This window comes from Acanthopagrus latus, chromosome 10, assembly GCF_904848185.1.
Source record: "Acanthopagrus latus isolate v.2019 chromosome 10, fAcaLat1.1, whole genome shotgun sequence".
Classification (NCBI taxonomy): domain Eukaryota; kingdom Metazoa; phylum Chordata; class Actinopteri; order Spariformes; family Sparidae; genus Acanthopagrus; species Acanthopagrus latus.
This window is the reverse complement of record NC_051048.1, coordinates 1839698-1860682: the sequence shown is the minus strand read 5'-3', so window position 1 is coordinate 1860682 and position 20985 is coordinate 1839698. Positions and strand designations below refer to the sequence as shown.

At 40.7% G+C, this 20985-nt stretch overlaps 3 protein-coding genes and 1 long non-coding RNA gene across 6 annotated transcripts; 2 read left to right on the top strand and 2 right to left on the bottom strand.

Annotated features, from left to right (window-relative positions):
* Positions 1 to 199: 199 nt before the first annotated feature.
* On the bottom strand, positions 200 to 7914 carry LOC119027456 (toll-like receptor 2 type-2). Its single transcript, XM_037112663.1, has 12 exons — positions 7761 to 7914; positions 6306 to 6601; positions 5337 to 5493; positions 5104 to 5253; positions 4109 to 4315; positions 3815 to 3937; positions 3500 to 3650; positions 3231 to 3395; positions 2918 to 3097; positions 2674 to 2814; positions 2091 to 2593; positions 200 to 1552 (listed from the first exon to the last, which is right to left on the bottom strand). Exons 2-12 carry the CDS (start codon positions 6574 to 6576, stop codon positions 1138 to 1140), a joined length of 2463 nt encoding a protein of 820 aa, XP_036968558.1. The 5' UTR covers positions 6577 to 6601; positions 7761 to 7914; the 3' UTR covers positions 200 to 1137.
* Positions 5225 to 15198, top strand: si:dkeyp-75b4.10 (ladderlectin). 3 transcript variants are annotated; one of them, XM_037112666.1, is made up of 8 exons: positions 5225 to 5273; positions 6863 to 6938; positions 10330 to 10406; positions 11036 to 11394; positions 12221 to 12312; positions 12453 to 12587; positions 13450 to 13567; positions 14826 to 15198. In XM_037112666.1, the coding sequence occupies exons 4-8, from the start codon at positions 11085 to 11087 to the stop codon at positions 14897 to 14899; spliced, it is 729 nt and encodes a 242-aa protein (XP_036968561.1). In that variant the 5' UTR covers positions 5225 to 5273; positions 6863 to 6938; positions 10330 to 10406; positions 11036 to 11084; the 3' UTR covers positions 14900 to 15198. The 3 variants fall into 3 exon arrangements, with proteins under 3 accessions (XP_036968561.1, XP_036968560.1, XP_036968562.1); XM_037112665.1 differs by lacking the exon at positions 5225 to 5273 and adding an exon at positions 6420 to 6558; XM_037112667.1 differs by lacking the exon at positions 5225 to 5273 and adding an exon at positions 6668 to 6697.
* LOC119027459 lies at positions 10764 to 11299 on the bottom strand. The gene is made up of 2 exons (XR_005077382.1): positions 11227 to 11299; positions 10764 to 10970 (listed from the first exon to the last, which is right to left on the bottom strand). It is a non-coding gene; the product is annotated as an uncharacterized LOC119027459 (long non-coding RNA).
* Positions 15199 to 16429: 1231 nt separating the features above from the next.
* On the top strand, positions 16430 to 20821 carry fgb (fibrinogen beta chain). The gene is made up of 13 exons (XM_037112690.1): positions 16430 to 16590; positions 16869 to 16901; positions 17012 to 17106; positions 17429 to 17531; positions 17758 to 17826; positions 17935 to 18049; positions 18375 to 18481; positions 18690 to 18804; positions 19104 to 19223; positions 19331 to 19453; positions 19535 to 19629; positions 19961 to 20151; positions 20263 to 20821. Exons 1-13 carry the CDS (start codon positions 16513 to 16515, stop codon positions 20495 to 20497), a joined length of 1479 nt encoding a protein of 492 aa, XP_036968585.1. The 5' UTR covers positions 16430 to 16512; the 3' UTR covers positions 20498 to 20821.
* Positions 20822 to 20985: the final 164 nt, after the last annotated feature.

The window sequence follows — 20985 nt, the reverse complement described above, 5'->3', positions numbered from 1 at the left end:
TTTAACCAACTTTGCTGTTTTCATGTTGCTTCCCATTCCCATAGCAAGCTGGGTGGGTTGTAACATAATGTGACAATTGTTGGGTTTGTACCAAACAAACATGTTTTATTACATCTGGAGAACATCTGTTTTGTTACATACTTGACCTTTGTCAAATAAAATGCAGCATCTGTGATTTGGATGATGTTTTTGATTAATTTTGCAGTACTTAATAAAACCAGTTTGGTTCTCTTCAAAATCTGTTTCCTGTTATTTTTTTCCCCATAACGTTACATTATAGTTCCCAACATTTTCTCCTCTCAGTCTAGACAAAGGGTTGAAAAACCATCTTGACCAGTTAAGTTTGATCTGTGTCTCTTTGGTGCAGGTACAGTAAGATTTATATTTTCCCATTACATGTCAGTTCACTATAAAATCTCCATATTCTGCCATGTAAAATGTAAAATCATGTGATGTTGGTGGTCTGATGTGAGTATAAAATAAATAATGATTCAAGCTATCACAAAACAAAATGACGTTTGAGAGAGAAGCTACAGTTTCAAGTCTAGTGGAGTGACAACGTACTAAATGATGAAACACACAAGCAGAAGAAAATATCTATATAAACACTCTTTTTACAGAAAGTTGACTCACTTCATGTAAGTTCTCAGACTGTTTACTGCAGAACTGGTTTCACATCCACTGACAGCATCATGAGGTTGTGGCAAAAATCAATCAACTGCTCCCCCAAGTGGACATTTCATCAAACTACCAGCAGATTACCAGGCTGATTCTGCACTACATCATAACTTGTAAATTAAACGTCTTATTCTACTGATGCTCCTGGTGCTCAAACTGAGGAAATGTGAGACTGGATATAATTACTTGTTGTGCAGCTGAAGGTAACTTTTATTTCATCATGTTAATTGTGTTGCTTTAGTGAAACAAATATACCAAGCTTCCATTAGACAACAATATTTTACGAGTTAAAAGAACAATTAATAATCCGAGAGACACATCTGCTCATTTAATATTGAAGTATTCCTCTCCATCCTTTCTTTTCCTCTTCTTCACCTCTAACTATTCCTCCACCCTTTTCAACTTCTGATTTTGTCCTTTATTCTTATCTTTTCTCTTCATCACTTTGTGTTTTCCCCCTCAGTCACCCTCCTCTTCTTCTCCTCTCAAAGCGTTGCGGAGACTCCTCCAGAACCCCTCGACCTTCTCCTCCTCCTGAGGCCACTCCAGGTAGGTGGTGGAGCTCATGAGTTTGTGCAGTTTGCAGAAGCGTTTGGGGATGTCGTCCTTGGACAGCGGTTCCAGCAGGATCAAGATGGCCGCGTCTCGGCCAGAATCCCCATCGAAAAGCCAGAAGTGGGAGAAGTCCAGCTCGTAGCGACACCAGTCAGATTGGACAAAGTTCTCTGAGAGGACAAAGATGGTTCGGCGGCTGCGCTCCATGGCACTGATGATATTATCCACTATCCAGTTTCCGGGAAGGAAGTCCCGCTTGTGGAGGCACAGGGTCAGAGGCCGAGGATGTCTGGGATTCATCGTGCCTTCATCAGTCTCCCTGCAGGATTGAAACCAGAAAGCAGGTTATGTTTCTCATTGGGTTTAGATTTTATTGTTGATTGGTGTGGTTCCGTGGGCTGTGGGGAATCAGCTGCCATGGCATTGACAACAGCATGTTTCTAATTGGTAAGACTTTTTTTTTCCAAAAGCACCAACTTCACAGGAATGCACCACTTCTTCAGACTTTTAAGAGAATGTCTACTTGAACCTTCACAACTGTCAATCGTCAGATTAAATAAGCAACATCTAAATAAAATATTCAAGCAACCAAATACGGGAAAACTAACATTATAGGCCAAATTATTGGAGTGCCTTGGTAGCTGAATGGTTATAGCACTTTGATCTAGCTGGCTGCATTTGTTGCAAGTCAAACCTGACCCTCTTCCCATTTCCTGTCTGCCTCTGTACATCATTATCCAGAGAGGAAAGCTCCCCAAAAATAATTTTTACAAGACACCCAGTTAATAACATTGATGAGTGATATCCTGCTAACAAACAACAGAAATGTGACGTTAGACAAAAAATGTGGACGTAACCTTGGCTCCTCCAGCTCAGGCACCAAGAAGTTTTCCACCCAGCTGGCGTCTCTCTCACTGTAGGACACAAAGGCATCAAAGGACAGCAACGCTTCTGCATCCCTATCTTTGCACCGTCGTTGCCGGGATTTACGCTTGGCCTTCAGCCAAGCCCATGTCATCTTCAGGTACCAAATGGCATGGAGGCGCCACAACAGGACACTCAGCAGGATGAGGACTAACAGCACCACTCCACAGCTCACAGACACAAACAAAACCTGGTGGCATTCAACAATGGAGCGGTGGACTTGACCCACTTCTCCCCCCTGCAGGTAGAGAGGAGAGTCGCAGATGTACATCTCCTCTCTGTCTGTCAAATGCACGTCTCCACTTCCTTTCATGACTGACTGGAAGAAGTCAACAAAGTCACAGGAGCAGACAAACTTGTTCTGACCGGCCTGGAGGCTCTGGAGTCGTTGGTATGACTGGAGGTCTGAATGGCTGAACATGTTCAAGGTGTTCGACTGTGGAAAAACAAGAAGGGTCAGACCGGGTAAAACAAAGAGGATCAGAAGAGGAAATGTAATTATTAGTTCATTCTTACCTGTATTGTAAGTGTTTGCAGATTGGGGAACAGCGATCCAGAGGGCAGCCTCAGGAACTTGTTCCCAGTGAGGTGGAGTTCTCTCAAGGCAGGCAGGGCCTGGGAGAAGTTTTTGAGATCATTGTTGCTCAGATCCAACACCTGTACAGGATAAAAAACAAATAAAATCGGGTTATTGGTCAGTGTTTTTAGCTTGATAGTGTCAGGTCTGTCAGGATTGCTGCTGCCTGAGCCACTCTTGTACCTTCAGAGTTTTGGGTAGACAGGGAGTGATGGTTGTGAGTGAGGTCTGGGAGAGGTTAAGGTATTGCAGGGTGGAGGGCCAGGAGCAGCTTTGTGGCATGGAGTTGTATCCGTTCCTGCTGACGTCCAGGTGGGTCAGCTTAGAGAGCTTCAGCACCAGGTGGGTCAGCAAGGACAAAGACTGCGGGACAGACACAGACAAGTCTTCAGGCAGCAGGTCATTTTTCTCCAAAACTGAAACCTTCAGACCTTTTTTAGATTTCCTGCTGGTCAGATACAGGCAAAAAGAATTCCTCAAGGTTTCATGAAGGCACCTGCAGAGCGTTTCCACTGATGTTCAAAACTCGTAGGTCCTTCATTGTGCCGTCACCATCGCACAGCGTCTCCTTAAGAGTCATGTCACTCAGCAGGTTGTCTGAAAGATCAAGGTACTGCAGGTTCTTCAGCAGGGCGGACGTCTGACAGGGCATCACGAACACCTGTAGGTAAGTTAGCCTTTGTTTTCACTTAAGTATTTGTCATTAGATCATATTCTGTTAACAATGTCCAAACTTTTGTGCATTGGTTTGATTGTGTTGTTTACCTTACAGTTCACGACAGACACCTTCCTGGGATACTGCAGCAGAAATCCCAGCTCTAGAAATGAGACAAACTTAAAGACATCCAGCACCACGGCGTCTCGTATGTAGAACTCGTCAATGCTTTTTTGATCAGTCCAGCTGGCTCTCTCCCACCTAGAACCAACCAAAAAGACAACAAACTATTTAACAATGAGGACTAAGACACAGTTTGTTTTCCATACAAAATAGTACTATAGTAAAATTGTCTTTAAGCCATGAACAACTTTATTTTCTCTTTTTTTGGAGACTACACAGATCTACTGTTTGCTCTCTCCTACCTGCCCTCGCCTGTTAACGTGACGCCATCACACATGAAGAAAGTGAGCGGTACTCCACTGAATTCCTCCAGGAAGTGAACCAAGGCCTCATCAGACACAGAAATGTTGCGTAAAGTTAGGTACCTGAAGAGTGACATCATAGCACAGTAACTGTCAGTCTGATGCTTATTGACATGGAGCATCTTCTCACTGGTGGTATTGTTGCCTATGGAGAATTCAGATAGTTTGTTTTTATGGAAATTACTTAATGAGTCATTCTGCATGAAAACTAAAAGAGAAGAAAAGTGGCCAGACCTGATTCTCTTCTTGGCTGCCGCTCTGAAAGGCTGAACAGTATCATTCCCAATGACATGGAGGTCTTCTATAATGATGGGCGTCTCCGGGTATGAAACATCACCAAGCACAGCTGAGGCTAAGGCCTCATTTGTTAAAAATGGACTGTGGAGGCTCAAAGTGACATGACCCAATGGCCAAATGGATGCCAGAGTACCGGACTCATACCTGCAGAGAAGAACAAAACACTCACACAGTAGCTCAGTTTGTGTGAGTTAAGGACTGTAGACAGTGCAGGGCTCACAGCTGTGTCAAAGGTTAGCAGAAGACAAGACCAATATAGAGAACTAAAAAGGAGTCTGACCCTCATGTCAGATGGAGGGAGATGTCTAAACATGTACATTTCCAGAAAAGGATCGAGGAATCGTTTAGGTAATTTTGGAATACGTGACCTAAGGAGTGACAGTAACAGATTTAGTCGTTAGTAGTTTGTGGGAGATGAGCAGGGAGATAGACCAGCTCCTTTTCTAGTCGACTGGACAGATGGACCTTCATCCCACCAAAGTGAGCAATTAGGTAGGCAGGTACAGCCCAAGGAGAGAAGGTTAGGTGGTACTTGGTAGATTTCCTAAGATTGAAGGCTTGATAGGATTTCTGAAGCATTTTGCCATTGCTTTTGCCATAGATTTGAGAGCACCAGAATGCAGCCACTTCTGGTTAGGATGCTGGCTTGAGACCTGTTTTAATAAAGATTGGTCTATCATCCCACCCAGACTGGCCTCCTCAGAGTTCTTGTATCATCAAACTACACGCCGACACCTTTGAGGAAGAGAACCCAGAGACGACATGGTTTCACAGTTTTATGTCTTCACCAGGAACCAGTGGGCTTGAAGAGCCACAGACACTGTAGCTGGAAAGTACTGAGAGATGGACTAATAAAACAATTCGCCGTAGTGAGAGCTTTTAAAATCTGACACATACAGACTTCTGACACAAAGACAGCATCACTTCCAAACCTCATCAGGTTGTTGGCATGCACAGTGAGCTCCTCCAGTTCAGTGACTCCAGACAGATCTCCTCTCTTTAGCTCCTCCAGAGCAGGACCTCCAAACCAAAGTCTCCTCAACCTGATCAGCCCCTGAAACACTGGAGGAGAACCCAGGCAGCTGCAGGAAACGAGGGTGAAGTATGTTAACATCATACACAGTCTGGAGCTTTCTGCTTGGTTTTTAAGCTGTGACTGTTCTACCTGTATGGGTTGTTGAGCAGGTTGAGTTGCTGTAGAGCTTCTAGCTTGTTGAACCATTTTTGGTTGAGAGCAGTCAGCTGATTGTCAGACAGATCCAGCTCCTCCAGGCTCCACAGAGGGTCGAACGCTGACGGGTGGATCTCAGCTATCTTGTTACCTGGATGACAGTAGTGTCTATATATGAAAACATCCCACATTCTTGTAACCCATCCTCATCAGGAAAGAAACTCAAAGGTTGACCCTTCAAGTAGCTTAATACAACCCATATTTAAGTTAGTTGTTAAAGGTGGCCGTAGTAAGTAGAACGGCAGCAAATGAGGAAGTTACATGACGATTTATAAAATCCTCCAATCCAAGCAAAGGACGTTTACACAGGAGAGCTCAGATAATGTCCCGTGTGAGTTATTTAATTTATTTTAACCTAATATACAATTTTTTTAACCTTACCTGACAAAACCTAGCCAAACAGCAATGGTATGATGAAGGTCTAGTATGTTTCAGCGGCCATGTTGCTTTGGAAGTGATAGAGGATGTGTTGCAAGAATGTTGTCAGGAGTTTAACAAGGGTCAATCCTCAGACAACTGACCATCAGTTATTATCAAATAATCTTTATCACCCTAATAATAATATTTTTTTGTATAAATTATTCTTGTCATCATCATTATGTTGTTATCGTGCTCCTCAGTCATCAGTCAGGTAATCAGGTGCTTACTAGGTCCAGATCTGGTGAAGGTGCTTGTAGTTAGTTTGGCTTCCTGGTGACAAAATGTCCTGTTTTATTTTTGTTCTTAGCAACTCAAAACCTTTTTTGTCCACATTGGGTAATGGTGCAGTTCTGATGTTCATTCGAAAAAGTACCTCAAATGTTGATTGTTGTTGTATAATGCGATTCAAAAGCTTCAAGATTCAAAAAGATTCAATTCAAAGCTTTGGATGAGCTGGTAAGTGTCATTTGTGCCCATACCCACCGTGAAGACTCAGAGCCCTCAGCTGTCTGTGGCCTGTCAGATCATCATCGGTCACCACGGTGATGTTGTTGTAAGAGAGGTCAAGACTCAGGGCGTGGTCTGTTACCATGGGAACCCGCGTGAAGCCGTCATAGGAGCAGTTACAGGTGAGCCGAAGGTCACAGCGACCGCAGGATGGCCTCTCGTCATCTGGGTTTGACCTCTGACCCCAACAGAGAGCGAGGAGGATGATGATCTGGAAGTCGGAGTAAAGGTTGGTTGGCTGTCCCATGCTGTGGTGGGGAGCGAGGGGAATTCTGACAGAGGAGGAAGGAAATCAATCAGATAGTGAACTGAGCAAGAAGGTCAAAGAAAATGAGGAAAGTGAAGCGTGACAGAAATACGAGGGGGAAGTAAGATGTGAAAGTACAGTTATAATGAAAACAAGATTGTTGCATTTACACTTTTGTTCACATTCAGTTGTACTATGAAGAAGACTATGCAAATAACTGTGTAACATTCCAGCTGTCTTATGGTTAAACTCAACTGAAATCCTCCACTCTGTCTTCTGATTTTAGGCTTTCCACCTGAGTGCCTGAGGCCGCGTCACACCAGAATGTAGCACAGCAGAGTTCATCCTCATATCTTCTCCAAGTATGTGTTTCCTGAAGCTTTGTGATGTAGTGACTTCTTGTAGGATCAGTAGCTACACTAGCTGGTGGGCAAACACGTTAGCCCACTGGAGACATGCCAGCTAACCATCAGTCATGAAGCTTGTGAGCTTGATCACAGATGTGATAACAAGTGTACACAGTTAGGAATCAAAAGATGTATTTGTAGGAGGGTTAGGGCTATTGTGAAAAATTCCCATTTGAGAGACCGAATTCTGAGATTTAAGTCGAGAGGAAGAAAGTCAGAATTCTTCTGAAAATGTCAAATTTCTCACTTTCTTTTCTGAAACTCAGAACTCAGAAACATTTTTCACAGTGGCCATAATCCTCTTTCAGTCTTGTCACAAACTTGGAGGTTGATTGTTGAAAAATATTATTGTATGACGCAGCATTAAGACAACACAGCCTACAGATTTGACTTAGGTCTTGGTCATGATACGGACAATACAAGAAAAATGCACAAAGCTGATTTCTGCTTCTGCTGGTATTGTGACTTCCTGGGATTATAAAGATCTGACTCGTCAAGACAGTTTGAAATACAATATTCAGACACAAAGCGGCTGGCAGAATCATTCACTGAAACTAAAAGAAATGAAATGTCACTGCATTAATTCTGTCCTACAGCCCTCGTTGGCTCAGATGCTTCTTTTATTGCATCATCCATCTGGTTACACAGTCGTACAGCAACAAATCGGAGTCGTAAAATGAGAAAATCATAACTGGAACACCGTTGATACAATTGTTCAAACATGATGGCACGGAGAGACAAAAAGGACTTTAGGGATTCTAATCTGCGGTGCCTTACCTGATTCGCTGCTGAGCTGATTCTTAATAATGCAGGAAAAACTTCACCGTTTGGAAGAAGTGCAAGAAGTCTTTACGACCATAAGTCATAAAGAATAGAGGAAGTTAAATCTCTTTGGTGACAGTTGAAGCCTGGCCTGAAAAGAGGTAGTGAACATGAAAATAAATCTTTCAGGAGGAAATCTGAGCGAGTGTGCCCTTTAAAAATAAGGCACGTACAAGAAAAGTGCAGTCGATTCATCTTTTGCATATTTTGGGGCTTGTGACACATGAGATCTGACTTGTTAAACACATGGTTGTGTATTTTATATAAAAAACAACCTTAAAATCAATGTACAATACATAGTATATGACAGATTATAATCTTAAACAACTACTGAGCACAAGCACTGCCTACTTGAACTTGTCTTGTCAACCATAACTCTAGACACACGCTGAACTAAAGCAGTCCAGTGCTGTATTATCTTATCTTACATGATGTACTCAGTATGTAAACAGCACCATGACCACAATGGTTTCCGTTCCATCTCTGGCGTTCTGCCTCTAAGCATCACTTCCTCTTTTTTCCCTCTCAAGAGACTTCTTAGGCTGAAACAGAATCACAAAGAGCTTTCAGTTTTATTTCTTTAGTTTACTTAATGAGAGAAACTTTTGAAAAATTAGAAAAGCGAATATAGTGAGAGAGAAGAGTTCATTTTTATTCAAATATATATTTAATAATGTACTTACAATGTGCTATTAAATATATGATTATGATACAATCCACTGACAATAATATACCAATTATTGCAGTTGCATGTATATAAATATATATATGTATATATTATTGTATGTGAATATACACTTGTTTGGGGTTGAGGTTGAGAACTTGAACTCAGATTTTGCTTTGTCATTATTACATTTCCCACGAGTTTGGGATCAGATGTTACACTAACAGTGGATTGATTTCCGAGGTTAACACTGAAGAGATACTTTGTCTTAACCTCTTTACTTATTACATATCAGCGGGCCAACCCTTTGTGTCCCTGTTATTCTTTCTCAGACTATTGTAATCACTGACAGTTTTAGGTTACATCATTTTCATTTCATTGTCCACAGTGTCTCATTGTGTCACACCCTCCCAGACAAGCGGTAGGTTCTAGAGAAACAGCATGACACATCAAAATCTTTTATTCTTCAGTTTTATCTTAAGCTGCTCTTCTTTCATACCCTTGTGCAAATCGGAGGTACTATCTTTGTGAGACCACCTGAGATGGTTTAGATTATCTCACATTAAATCATCCAGCACATATGGTGGAAACGCTACGTTACTTTACCCTCTGTATGCAGCCTCCATCCCAGATTGTCCACCGGTTATTGGTTTTTAGTGTGAAGGTGATGCTGCTAATCCTGGACAAGCTTCTCCTTCGGGTTTTACCCCAGGAATAATTAACTCTGGGAAGCTTACAAAATAGTGATTAAAGACTTTAGTAGGATTTCTGGTTTCTTATTGTTTTTATGCCAATTTATGTACATTTGTATGTTCATCCCATCCTCGTATATGCAATATCTCAGAAAAGCATTGAGGGAATTTCTTCAAATTTGGCACAAATGTCCACTTGGACTCAAAGATGAGCTGACTGGAATGTGTTGGTCAAAGGTCAAAGTTTACTGTGACCCCACAAAAGACAATTTTGGCTGTTACTGCAGAATTCATAGAATAAATATAGCAAATGTCTAATGCCTTGTCGTCATCATAATGCTCTGCAAAACATGTTGTAGCTCTTTGCAGAGTAGAGAGAGTCGAACATCGTTAGCAGGCATTTTCACACAAAGACCGTTGTGGTGAGTTTGATTTAGCCAATTCCCGGTTCGTGTAAGTGTTTCATGTGTGTGTTCACAAGGTCATTAAGTTCATCTTAATTTGGTTAAAGAGAAAAACTCAAATTTAGACGGTGCATGGTTGTATTTTTCTGTGTAGTATGGAAAATAGCTGTAAAAATATTTCCTCTCTTGACATTTTGTGAGTTTATTTTGTCAGCATATTAGTTTTAATATCAAACTCCAGACTGGCTGGCTGGTTTGCATGCTAACACATATGTCAACACTATTGTCTTCACATTCTGCTGATAATCTCAGCTTATTTTTTTTTCCCCCTTTGTGTTAAACTAATATTCAGGCCATACATTATAAATCGCTCCTGTCAGTGTGAAATGACATGCTACTCTTTAAGGGTAAATGACAATAAACCTGATCCTTGAACCTTGAATTCAGCCCATCTCAAGTGGTGTCAGTGTTTATTTGCAGAAACAGTCTGTAACCCAGATTTGCACAATACAAGGCGGTAAAAAAAGTGCAGCTTTAGAGAGCTGGAACAAAGAGTCTGGGAATTAGAGACACTGAACAATGACGTTAAAGTTCAATGTAAAAACGATGTAACCCAAAACGTGTCCTGACGTCTAAAAAGAATAACTGCATACACAAGGGTTCATCTGCTGATATACAATAATTAAAAAAAAAGGGTCATTGTTAGTGCAACATCTGATCTGAGAGCTGCTGTGTGTTCATGGGAAAATGAATTCATCACACAGGAGAAGCATCAGGATAAAAGGCGGAGAAGCAGCAGAGGACAGCAATTGGTTTAGCACACACGCTGATCCTGAAACAGGTGAGTCTGATTTGGATTGTTCATGACAGTTGTTATGAATTGTAATAGAAATTGTTACCATGGGATTGCAGTACATAGTTTTGTGTCATTGCCAGAGCACTTTATTCTCAAGCACATAGATTGTATACATATTGTGTGCTCTATATCATTATTCATTTGCACCCTTCTCTAACATCTATACAAATGATAAAGTTTAGATTTACACTTTGTGTTGTGCAAAGAACTTTTGCTTGTGCTCAAAATTTCCCAAATGATGCTACGAATAATAGTAACAACAGTAACTACAAATGTCATTAATACAATAACAATGAGCAGTTGCACGTCTCAAGAAAACCATATGGAATTGCAACAAAAACATTTTCTAATACAGAATCGGATTTGTATACCATTTATTTGTTTTATAAGTTTAGAGGAATTGTTGTTGCTGCCTGTATCACGTTTGCTGGCGAGGGTTTTCTTCAGGAACAGAAGGAAGTGTTTCCAACTTTAACAGGAGAGACTTTTATTCAGGTGGTGGACTCAGTGACGAGGGGCCCGTAGCAAACTTCAGTGATCACCACGTCGCTAGAACCAAATATCTTTCAAACTTGTTGCAAAGTACAAAAATGATCAATAACATTTGTTGACAGGTCACACGATCACTTCTTCACCACCATCATCACCATCACCACCACCACCATGAAGTGGCTCAGTGTGTCTCTGGCACTGTGCTCCCTCCTGGCCCTGATCCGAGCCGGCCCGCTCCACCCCAACTCCACCTCCCCCGTCCACGACATCCCCAGACAATCGGGCCGCTGCGCGTACATTGTGCACAATTTACCTGCCCACGTACCCATCGGTATGTTCGTCCCGCAGTGTGACGCCAACGGGAACTTCCTCCCGCAGCAGTGCTCGGGGTCGACCGGATACTGCTGGTGTGTCAACGTCCTCACCGGAGATAAGATACCGGGCACCGAGACTCCGCCAGGGGCCATACCTGTGAACTGTGGTAAGTGATGACCGACAATTTGGAGGAACATACAGGCCCTGTTCAGACCTGGTATCAACATCCATCCTGGGTGATCCGGTCACAGGTGGACAGCTCTGAGTACAGAAACACCGCCGAGATGCACTGAGGACACATTTCAGATCTGTCCTCAGTAACACAACATCACCAGACTCCCTTAACAAATGCACTGATTTTAAGAGTTGTTGCGTTAAAACAAACTTTATAACATAGTGAAACTGTGTTTCTGACAGATTCTGACTCATTGTGTCCTTGTTGTAAATTCAGCATTAAACCAGAAGCTGAAGTTGTTTGTCTCCTTGTAAAAAGTGTCAGTTTGTGGCAGCATGTCTGTACCAGCCTGTCTGCTTCTGTGTCTAAAGTGCTAAAGTCTTACCTGCCAACATTGATCAGCTGTTTGAACACACTGTTTACACTGATTTCACCTTTTACACTCCATTTATGAGAGAAGAAACATGTTATTGATCTAAACATGTCACATGTTACAGAGACACTAAACAGGAACAATATAGGCGACTTCTTTGTCCCCGTGGAGAAAGTCCCCAGACTCCCTTGACAAATGTGTCAGTTTAGTGAGTTGTTAAGTTGGAGACACTTTATAAACTCTGTGAAACTCTGTCTCTGACTCATTCTGCATTATTTGGGACAATTTTAAATTCAGCATGTATATTGTGATTTTAAAAATTGTGTCCTTTTCAGCTGTACGCTGCACACAAGGGCCGGACTTCACTTGACTGTTTATGTTTTCTGCTACTCTGGAAGTTACTGTAGTTATTTGGTTAATTTTTATTCTATATATTTGTTGTAGACATGGAATACCACTGCCCCTACGACTGGTCCCACTTTGGCAAACGCTGTTACTACTTCGTCGACAGCCCGAAGACATGGGTTGAAGCTGAGGTGAGGACGATAGAAGGAGCGTCCACCTGAGGCTGCAATGTTGAGCCCACAAAATGAAAGTGTCGTGACAGAGTCATTAATATCCTGACGAATAGCTTGATGTAACGCGTAAAATGTGTTTCCTCTTACGTCTCCTACAGAGTTACTGTCTGTTCGAAGGAGCAAACCTGGCATCGATCCACAGCGAAGAGGAGTGTCACTTCATCCAGTCTTTGACCAAAGCACACAGCTACGACTTTCCCCTAACCTGGCTCGGTGGCCACAACGCCGTACACGTATGTAAATCCTTTGATTTAGTCGACAATGTTACATTACCTTGTACACCCTGAGATTTTCTCATTCAGTGTTCAATATACACACATTTTCATGTTGATCAATACACACTAGTCTGACATCAATGGCAACATCAATACATATTTTGTATCCATTTTTTATTCATTTTTTGCCAGTATGTGTTAACTGAGGACATTTCACAAATTGGCCAATGCACTTTTCTATACTGATGACAGTAAAAGTATGGACGCCCCGAGGGGTAATTGAAGTATTCTTGTTCTTTTGTTTGGGCCAATGCATTTTTGATATTTGTACTAAATGACATCAGAGTCGATGGGGGGTAAAAAAGGTTTTGCCAGGATAATATTTAGAAATTCAGGATTTTTTTAATATCTATTTTTGAAAACACTTATTTTTTTGATGTGTGTGAAAACATTTTTTGGATGTTTTTTTTTCATGTGTGAAAAAAGAGAGACCGAATGAAGAAAGTTCTGGCAGGAGAAAAAAACGTTTTTGGAAAGGCTCATTTACCAGAATGATAGGAAAAAATGATCCTACAAAAAAAAAAGTTTTCTGCCACGTGTTTTCACAGATGGATAAAATTACAAACTTATCAAGATTATCGTGGCAAAAGTTTTTTTTCCACCTGCTCCAAGTCATGAAAATTGGTCTCCAGAAGAAAAACAAAAAACTCTTCATTCAGTATTTCTGTATAATCGTTAATCTAAGAGAAGGATGAAATTTACTGGAAATTAAGTTGTTATAAACATCTGGAGATGCTATAATGCTATAAAGCAATATAACAAAAACAACTAGGCACATTTAAATTCTAGACCATAAATGTTCATGTCTGTCTGTCCACAGTCTTGTTTTTGGATGTGGAATGATGGCACCAAGTTTGACTTCGACAACTGGCACAAGAAAATGGACATGGACGACGAAATGGAGAAAACTGACTGCTGCCTGAAGATTAACTATGGATGTAATAACACACACACACACACACACACACACACACACACACACACACACACACTTTTAATATTCAACCTTTTACAATATTTCATCCCTCAGAAAATATCTAGCCAAGTGTTAGGAGGCGAAAACTAAGTGCATATTGGATTTTATACTATTGTGCACAGATACTGGAGGGAAATCAGACACATCTTTAGTACTTTTACTACATGACGTAAATCACTTACGTTCTGAAACTGAATGTAGTTGTTTTAGCCCAAAGTTTGATTATGTCCAAAACCAAACCAAACAATGACTTTTGACCGTGTTATCAGTCCAAAACACATCTTATACTCATGTCACTTACCTAACTTCTGTAATGAGACTGAGTGTAGCTGTTTGATGATGTTAATTACAGTCCAGAAGTCACAATATATGATGTACATTTGTCATTGACTTTATGTTGTGACACAACTATGAACATATTTATTTTAACCCCAAGAAAAGTATTTTCCTAAACCTAACTCAAGTTAAATGTTGTTCCTAAACCTAACCAAACCTGCGATCATTTGACAAAGTTAGTGACAGTTCAAAAGTCATGATATGCCATGTACTTGAGTCACTGACTTTGTCATGGGAGTTACATACGTACAGTAATTTTAACCCAAGACATGATCTTTACCTAAACCTTGCCAAGTAGTTTTTTTGTGCACAAACACACGCAAACTCCTAACAATTTGTAAGTAAGTAGAAAGTAACAGTCAGAAAGTTATGATATGCGATGTACTTTTGTCATTGACCTCACATCATGTGACATGACACTGAACACATTTATTTTAACACCAAGTAAAACCTTTTCCTAACCCTAACTAAGTAAAATGTTGCACCTAAACATAACCAAACCTAATCAAAACATTCTGGAAGTCATAATATGTGATGCATTCGAGTTACTTCAACCCAAAATAACATCTTTTTCTCAATGTTAGTAATAGTCCAAAAGTCATATTATGTCATAATCCTGTATGTGAACTGTTTGTCCTCAAGCTTTACTTTGAAAGTCTAACCAGACTTAGAATGTTACATGTTATTGTTTTCCTGAACTTTACATGAGAGGAAGGTAGAGCGTCTTAGTTTGAAGCCTGAAACTGCTGACCAGCTGCTGTAATTGACAAGTTGGGGTTGATGCAATATCAAGAGAAATTGGTCACTCAGTCAGAATATTAGAGAATTACTAGAACTTGTGAAATGCTTGACTTTAAGTGTTTCTGTCTGTCTTTGCGTTGCAGATAACCTGAAGTGGCACCACGGTTCTTGCAATGAGACGCTCCCATTTGTTTGTTCCAAGATGACCCATTACTAGATCCAACAGTTGGAGTCCCGATCAGCTCCTCACACTGCTTTCTTTCCGTCGTTTTGATAGACGTTAGTGACAGATATTAGCGTGCATGGCTTTAGAGTTTAGTTTTCTTTGTGAGTCTACACCGAGTCTGGCTAATCCACCTGCAGGGCTGACTCTGGGCTAACTCTAAATCATGTTGCATGCGTCTCATCTGCTGTAAGAACTGTAACTCTTACATAAGCAACACTCTCAATAAACACATTAGAGTTTTTAGAAATTATATTAATAAAAAAATGTTCGCACCACTGACTGAGAAACAGTGAAGGTTTGTGTCACAACTTAATATAGCATTCATTTCTACGTGTGTTGAACTAATGCAAATTGTAAAAAACAAAAGATATTAAATACTAACTAATGTTAATAAAACAACAGTGTCACATGTCAAATCAAGTTTACTTTGCCCCAAATAGAATTAAAGTTGAGTTTCTTTCCAAAGATTCTGGTCAGGCAGCTAGTAAGTGTTGTTTATTTTTTAATGCCTGTCAGTTCATAACGCTGAACTTTGGACCTTCAGCTCAAACAAACAGCATTTACTCAATCGACTTCATTTCCAGACAGCGGTGGACTCACTGCATGTTCACCAAAATCAAAACAAACACTGACTGTAACGTTAATGCACAGTGCACACAGTGTTACTGTGACAATATCAGAGGGCAAGATAATAAACAGTTTGACATAATTAACATTTAAAATTGCAAGTAAAAGTATTCTGTAGATGGTGACCTCAGGATAACTTTTGTAGATTTTTTAAAGATCTGAAAAGAAAAGTTTTTTTTTATGATTTTATATTGTTGCTTAGAATCACACATGATTTTTTTTTTAACTATATTTTGTTTTATCTCAAGAATTTCTTTTTTTTTCAAATGAGAAAAAATATACCGTTTCACACATATTTCCCTGGTTTAGTTTTTTTTTTTTTTCTCAGTTTTCAATTTGAATGTATTTTTTCTCTAGTTGATGTTTTTATTTTTCACTTGACTTCACACATGAAAAAATTATTTCTCTTGAAAAAACATTTTGTTTTCTCCTGATTTTTTTTATATATATATATATATATATATATATATATATATATATATATATATATATATATATATAAAAGAAGTACAGGATCCATGTATCCATTTCATCAACACATGATTGCAAAACAAACCCCATATTTCCCCAAAACATACATGACATGACATCAGTCGTAGCTGTAACAGTGTTAATAAGAATGAAATCAAAATTGAAAATGTTCCGGAAAGACACTTTATCAGCCGGAACGACTGACTCAGACCAGCTAAACGTTTAAATCTGTTTTGCAACGACTGGAATCTCTTCAGTCTTTGTGCCCTTTTGTTCCCTCATGAAGTCCAGACTGACCGTGTGCAGCAGTGAGTCAGGTTGGGTAAACTGTCCCCAGAGTTATTGACCAGTTTTAGAGGATCAATAAAAGTGTGGGAGGATGTCGACACACAGGCAGAAGGAGGATAAATACCTGGTCCAGTCAGATTTCAGGGACAGACAGAGGAGTGAAGGCACACTGAAGACCAACGACAATTTGAGAAGTGGAACTTTATCAACGGTGGACGATGAGGACGCTGCTGTTGCTGTATCTGTGTGCGTACGCAGCTCGGGCCCAAGATGATCTGGAATATGACGACTACGACGTGAGTGTGTTGGTCGAGCTTCTAAAGATTTGTTCACTAATATCAGAGCAAAGGAATGTGAATACATTACCCACAAAACACCTGTGATTTTATATTTTCAGATACACACCAGTTTGTTCCTCAACGTAAAATTCTATTTTATTCAAGTTAAACTTCAGATATCAGGGTTTTTGGTTTGTGTGAATAGAAAATGAAGCTTTAACATGACAGTTACAAGCCTGAGAGGAAAAAAAAAGATTTAAATATTCACATTTATTCATAAACATTGTCTCCAACAGGACACCAACAGTCCGTCTACAGGTAACGGCACGGTATGTACAGTTTGCTGAAGCCATCTGACTTGTTTCATGTGTTTCATGTATTTTCATATTTTGTCACAAATTTCCTTTGTAATGTTTTGTTTGATTTTGTTTCCCTGCAGGCCGTAAATGCACGAGGTCATCGTCCAACGACGAGGGGCCGAGACGTCTACACAAACAACCGCTATTCCCCACCTCCTATCGGTGGCCGCGGCAGGTACACTAACACTCATATACATGAAAAAAACATCAAACTAAAATAATCCATGACAACAATATTACATCTATAGCGATCTAAAGAAATGCTACCAATCAAATTTATCTTTAACTTTGTTTACTGGATGTTTTTCTCCATTTTTTTGTCCAATAAATAACTCAAAACACAACAGTGTCATATCAATATATCAAAGTTAGAGTGAATATTGAGACATGCCTGATCAAACACATTAAACATTAAAAAAAGACAAAAGAAATAAAACAAAGCAGTCGACAGAAATCAGAGTTACATGTTGGCGAATCATCTGTTCCTGTTCGTCCAGGTATCGCGGCCGCCCCACCCCCGCTCCAGTCGGACAACCACAGGTGCAGGAGAAGCAGGAGCAGCCGGAGTCCGGAGGATGCACCCACGCCTCGGAGGAGATGGTAGGAGGCCGCCACAGGAGCTGAGTTCCTTTTAGCATGTTTCAGAACAGTGACTATGAACCCCAGATGTTTTGTTAGAGCATAAGTTCACCAACAGTTGGTTTGAGTTCATTTCCGTCGTTATTTTGGTTGAGGTTCTTGTTGTTTCTGACGCACAAATATTTTCCGGTTTCTTTCCTTCTTTTTCTCACATTACATACTGATCGGAGTTTTTCCCATCCAACAGGGTGTTTTGTGTCCTAACGGCTGCGAACTGAAGACCGCCCTGCTGAAGCAGGAGAGGAACGTCAAGACGGTAAACAGAAGTTTATGTGAAAAGTGCTAAAAATTGCACCTTTGTCACGTTATTGAGAAAACATTGGAGTTGACTGATCTGATTTATTTAATTCCTCATTCCTTACAGAGCATCAATGATCTGAAGCCGAAAGTGGATGAACTGTCCAGATCCACAAACCACGTCTTCAACTACGTCAACAGCATCTCCAACTCTCTGCGGGAGAGGCAGAGGCTCATCGACGGTGAGAAGAGTTTTCTTCCACTCATCTTTAAAACAAAAAAACACAAAAACCTTTCTATTTTCATCTGAAAATAAATTCTCCTGAAAATGTGTTTTGAAAAAAAAATCGCCTGATTTATTTTAACAACCTTTTTGTTTTTAACCTGTTTCCATTTCTTTAAAAAAAAATGGGTCATCGGGAAGAAAAATCTTACTTTCCCTCTGGTATTCCATAAATACTAGTTACTACTAGTTACTGTACAGTGGAAACATTTATAAAGAGTCTAATCGTCCCTTTTGGACGTCCTTTAACTTCCATCTCTCTCTGCATGACCTCCTCCTCTCAGACAACAGCAGGGCGGTCAGTCAGTACACCGATCGGGTGGAGGAGCAGCACGTCTACATCAAGGAGACAGTCGACACCGTCTTCCCCTCCAACATCAGAGTGCTGCAGGTAAATCAGAGCTGACACGAGTCTGAAAGAGAAAACTTTCTTTCTGTCATGTTAAATTCATCCACATGGAAACTAAACTTCCTTTTTTAAAACACATTCAATAATATGAAAACATTTCTTTATTCATAAGAGGAGCATCAAACATAAATAACAAATGGTACCAGTACATCGGGCCTTAAATGTGACATATTATGTGTCCTGGTTGCAGGGCGTCCTGGACAAGATCAGGCAGAAGATCCAGAGGCTGGAGAAGGCCATCCAGGCCCAGAGGGAGGAGTGCAAGGAACCCTGCAAGACCAAATGTCCCATACCAGTCGTGTCTGGTGAGTACATCGCCGATAGTGGCTGCACTGTTGGCATAATAATCTGTTTTGGATTATAGAAAAGACGCCAAACAACTTGTTTTAATGATGGCTATAGCGAGATGCAAGCTTCATGCTGACATACGAGGCATTTTTTATTAACACCAACGAAAAAAACAGTCCAGTTCTTGGGATTCCCTAGAATAGATTGCATCTGGAGGAAACATTTTGGTCCATATAATAGGTATAGAAGTGTCTTTCATACAAATCTGTGTGTACAAAAGTTTTCCTCTGCTGAACTATTCACCTGTGTGATTCAGGTAAGGAGTGTGAGGAGATCTACCGTCGTGGAGGAAGAGACTCCCAGATGTACATAGTCCAGCCCGACGCCTTCTACCCTCCATACAAGGTCTTCTGTGATCAGACCAGCCAGAACGGAGGTGAGGATAAAACAGAGAATTAGGATTATTTCATAAGTTTTTCATTGTAAATGACATAAATGATGGAGGTCTCAGTGTTTTCAAGACAACGTCTTCTATTTTCCCAGGATGGCTTCTCATCCAGAGCAGGCTTGATGGCAGTGTCGACTTCGGCCGACGCTGGGACGAATACCGACGTGGTTTTGGCAACATCGCCTTCGATGCCGGCAAGGGTCACTGCGAGTCTCCAGGTGAGACTTTCAAAATAGGAAACCATAGTTAAGTGATGAAGTTACTATGATAATGACTTCCTAACCTTTGTCATGTGACAGGTGAATACTGGCTGGGTAATGACCGCATTAGTCAGCTGACCAAGATGGGCCCCACTGAGGTTCTGATTGAGATGGAGGACTGGACCGGAGCCAAGGTGAGGATTCTGTTTACTGCAGAAACTTTTATTTGATCAAGAGAAAATTATTATTTGGTAATCACATTGAGCCAAAAATTAAAACTCAGCAAACGCTGTCAGCTTAGCAGCTACAGAGAAGATTTATGCCCGAAGAAGGGCATGAATAAAAGAAATTTCAAATCAATTTGGGATTTCAGGGCTTTAGAGCTGCATAAAGATATTTGTGGACAATGAAACAATGAAAATTCCAGCTCTTGAACATTGCTAAAATACAAATTGTCACATAAAATATTTTACTAATGTCTTTGTTCAAATTGAAACTCAGTTTTTTTTTTCTGCGATCGTTTAGGTCCATGCCCAGTACAACCAGTTCACCATCCAATCGGAGACATCCAACTATGTGCTAGCAGTGGACGGCTACTCCGGTACTGCTGGTAACAGCTTCCTGGATGGATCTCTGGAGCTCTACGGTGAAAACCGCACCATGACAATTCACAACGGCATGATGTTCAGCACCTACGACAGAGACAACGACAACTGGTAAGAGAAATTCTCCCCTTTTTAGGACGACTTTGAGTTACTTTAGTGATCTAAACACGCACTATGAAAGAATGGTGTTAAGTTTTTCTCTGTCCCTGTCCCCTGAACCAGGATCCCTGGCGATCCATCCAAACAGTGCTCCAAGGAGGACGGAGGTGGCTGGTGGTACAACCGCTGCCACTCGGCCAATCCCAATGGTCGATACTACATGGGCGGAGCCTACACCAGACAGATGGCCAAGCACGGCACAGACGACGGCGTGGTGTGGATGAACTGGAAGGGCAGCTGGTATTCCCTCAAGGCCATCAGCATGAAGATCAGGCCTTACTTCCCCCCCAGTAAATAATGTCTGAGCAAGTCGACGCACACGTGACACAGTCAGGAAACCGCCAGAATAAAAGAATTTATATTGAGGGACATTTACACATGACGTGCTGTGAAAGTGTAAAAGAAATCTGTTTAAAAAATGAGCAACGCTAACAAAATAAAGAAAACACAAGATGGTTTAACATCAGGTAAACTTACTTATAAAGAGAAAAATCTTACTGGTTGTGAGTGAATGAGCTGCGATCCATCCTTTCTTGTTGCGTGTGACGTATTCAGTGTGCACTGACAGGATGAGTTGATGACAACTGTCCTCCGCTACTCAATAAACACATTGAGGAACCTACGTTCTGTCTGGTCTCATTGTTCTTTCACCGTGTCAATGTATAAAGTACAGTCATCTGCATAAAAACAAGTAAGAACTTACCACAGTATTGCTGATCAGTACATGTGAAGTGATCTTTTTAAGGAAAAATATTTAATGTCTATTCATAAACTTGGTGACGGGAA